Here is a 3723-nt window from a genome sequence, read left to right on the forward strand (position 1 = left end):
TTATTTAAGTACTGTACTGTACATTTTTTTCCTACAATGCACCCTAGTCGTGGAGCAACTGGAAATGACTGGCATAAAATAGTGTCTCTGTCTGAATTTAAGTCTATGATTGATGCAAAGCTTGTGGACACATTTAATTGCTTTTCACTTTTGTCTATAAGTTTTTGTCTCAGTGTGTTGTTGTTGTCAATTGTCATTGCAGTGTCAGTGGCAGGGCAGAAATTGGGACAGGAAATATAATGGATTAGGACAGAGCGAGAGGCTGTCTCCTTCAGCTGCAAGACAACGATCAGTGTACAACGTATGTCTACTGGTACCCGGAAGGAGAATGGAGAACATTTTACCTTGATTCTCGAGCTGGGAATTATTGAAAAAGAAAGTGTTTTGCACCACAGGAAGTGACATTGTCAGAGGAACTGTTTGAGACGACACACTCCAGCTGGTTTTTCACCTCTCATCTTCATAATCAACTATATGATCCAAACCATACTTCAGTAAAGATCTGTTAAGTCAGTCTGATGTTCAATGTTATTTATAACTTGTAGCTTTTCATTTCCCCAATTCTTAAGCACATATTAATTGAACATGGACTGTGGTATAATAATATTCTCTCTTTTTCTGGGTAAGTGGTTTATCCAACCGGTATCCATATATTTGAATGGAGTAACTCTACTGTGAATTTTTTAGTGATCCACTTCTGTTTTACAGTGGCTGCTTCAGGACAGTGGCTGCAACAAGATCAGATATCAAAGACTAAGAGAGAGAAACAGAGTGTCACCTTCAGCTGCAAAGTTACTGGTTCGTGTTCCGGTGGCACAGTCCACTGGTACCAGAAGAGAGAGGGTGAAGCCTTCACTTGGATTAATGTTGATGCCAATTCTGGCAGCAGTGCTACCACTCATCCTCAGGGAGCAGATTTCATTGTTTGGAGGGAGTCTGCGTCTCACCCCAGTGAGCTGAAGATTAAGTTAGTTAAAGTGTCCCATTCTGCCACCTATTACTGTGCCTGCTGGGTCTTGGGAACCCACAGTGAGAACTGATCCACACAGCCTGTACAAAAACTAATGAAAAAGGTTTCTATACCAGAAGTAAGTGACATAAGAGGTTAGAGTGCAGTGTCTTCTTCAAATCCAAAGTGAAATGCAATTGTAAAAGGAATTAAAAATACATCATAAGCAAGATGTCTTACAAATGAGCAAACAGTGTATAAATCGCATCTTCTTGCTGTGTCCTGTATACGTACATTGTGTGCAGAGGTTGGGCAGAGGTTTGTGTGCTATCTGGGAAAATGGTCTGAATGTCTTATTTACAGTTCAAGTCGGAAGGTTACATACACTTAGATTGGAGTCATTAAAACTCGTTTTTCAACAACTCCCCAAATGTCTTGTTAACCAAATTATGGTTTTGGCAAGTTGGTTAGGACATTTACTTTGTGCATGACGCAAGTAACTTTTTCAAACAATATTCCAACAATTGTTTACAGACGTATTATTTCACTTATAATTCACTGTATCACAATTCCAGTGGGTCAGAAGTTTACACACACTAAGTTGACTGTGCCTTTAAACAGCTTGGTCTCCAGGTCGCAGTTGCAAATGAGAACTTGTTCTCAACTAGCCTACCTGGTTAAATAAAGGTTAAATAAAAATAAAAAATAAAGCTTGGAAAATTCCAGAACATTATGTCATGGCTTCTGATAAGCTAATTGACATAATTTGAGTCAATTGGAGGTGTACCTGTGGATGTATTTCAAGGCCTACCTTCAAACTCAGTGCCTCTTTGCTTGACATCATGGAAAAATCAAAAGAAATCAGCCCCAGAAACAACATGGTAGACCTCCACAAGTCTGGTTCATCCTTGGGAGCAATTTCCAAATGCCTGAAGGTACCACGTTCATCTGTACAAACAGTAGTACGCAAGTATAAACACCATGGAACGAAGCAGCCTTCATACCACTCAGGAAGGAGACGCGTTCTGTCTCCTAGAGACGAAAAGTGTAAATCAATCCCAGAACAACAGCAAAGGACCTTTTGAAGATGCTGGAGGAAACAGGAACAAAAGTATCTACAGGATATCCACAGTAAAACTAGTCCTATATCGACATAACCTGAAAGGCCGCTCAGCAAGGAAGAAGCCACTGCTCCAAAACAGCCATAAAAAAGCCAGACTACGGTTTGCAACTGCACATGGGGACAAAGACTGTACTTTCTGGAGAAATGTCCTTTGGTCTGATGAAACAAAAATATTACTGTTTGGCCATAATGACCATCGTATTGTTTGGAGGAAAAAGGGTGAGGCTTGTCAGGAATTGTGAAAAACTGAGTTTAAATGTATTTGGATAAGGTGTAGGTAAACTTCCGACTCCAACTGTACACAAGTATTCAGATCATTTGCTATGAGACACGAATCCAGGTTTCCATTAATCTTAATCTTAATCTTTGAGATGTTTGTACAACTTTATTGGATTAAACCTGGGCAAAATGTAATTGATTGGGAACATGATATGGAAAGGCACACCCCTGTTTGTGTAAGGTCCCACAGTTCACAGTGCATGTCATAGGAAAAACCAAGCCATGAGGTTGGAGGAATTGTCCGTAGAGCTCCGAGACAGGATTGTGTTGAGGCACAGATCTGGGGAAGGGTACCAAAAATATCTGCAGCATTGAACGTCCCCAAAAACACAGTGGCCTCCATCATTATATAGTAACGTTATTAATAGTGACGAAGCCTCTGTTTTGAAACCATTGGATACAGTATCCATTCAGCAATACTGTAACGGCTTTCGATGGTGGAAGGAACAGTGGACCAAAGCGCAGCGTGGAAAGTGTTTATGATATTTATTTTCAAGAAACACTCAAACAAAAATAACAAATTCAAAAAACGAAAGCGAACAGTTCCGTCAGGCACAGACACTAAACAGAAAATAACACCCCACAAAACCCAAACGGAAAATCACAACTTATATTTGATCCCCAATCAGAGACAACAATAGACAGTTTCCTCTGATTGGGAACCACACTCGGCAAAACAACAAAGAAATAGAAAACATAGATGTTCCCACCCAAGTCACACCCTGACCTAACCAAACATAGAGAATAAATACGGATCTCTAAGGTCAGGGCGTGACAAATACGTTTTATCATTGGGGACGATTTTAGAACTCATCACTGTATTCTTTACAAACATGTGGGATGGACCTCTCTGTCACGTTCTGACCTTAGTTCCTTTATTTTTGTCTTTGTTTTAGTATGGTCAGGGCGTGAGTGGGGGCGGGCAGTCTCTATGTTTGTTTTTCTATGTTGGGTTTTGAGTTCGGCCTAGTATGGTTCTCAATCAGAGGCAGCTGTCAATTGTTGTCCCTGATTGAGAATCATACCTAGGTAGCCTGGCTTTCACTTTTGGATGGTGGGTGTTTGTTTTCCGTGTGAGTGTTTGGTCCACACGGTACTGTTTTGGTTTTCCTTCGTTCACTTTATTGTTTTGTATTTCAGTGTTCAGTTCGTTTCATTAAATATTACATCATGAACACTTACCACGCTGCGCTTTGGTCCGATCCTTCTTCCACCTCTGAATGCCGTTACAGAAACACCCATAACCAAAGGACCAAGCAGCGTGGTAACGGGCAGCGGAAGCGGCCGAGGACGAAATCTCAAGATTCCTGGACATGGGAGGAGATTCTGGATGGTAAGGGACCCTGGGCACAAGCAGGGGAATATCGCCGCC

General features: G+C 41.1%; 1 gene segment (V, D, J or C); it reads left to right on the forward strand.

Moving 5' to 3' along the window:
• The first annotated feature begins 262 nt into the window (after positions 1–262).
• On the forward strand, positions 263–1147 carry LOC118937446. The segment is given in 2 exon segments: positions 263–622; positions 709–1147. Coding segments are annotated over 2 exon segments (369 nt in total).
• Positions 1148–3723: the final 2576 nt, after the last annotated feature.

The sequence above is a fragment of the Oncorhynchus mykiss genome, chromosome 11 (genome assembly GCF_013265735.2).
Source record: "Oncorhynchus mykiss isolate Arlee chromosome 11, USDA_OmykA_1.1, whole genome shotgun sequence".
NCBI lineage: Eukaryota > Metazoa > Chordata > Actinopteri > Salmoniformes > Salmonidae > Oncorhynchus > Oncorhynchus mykiss.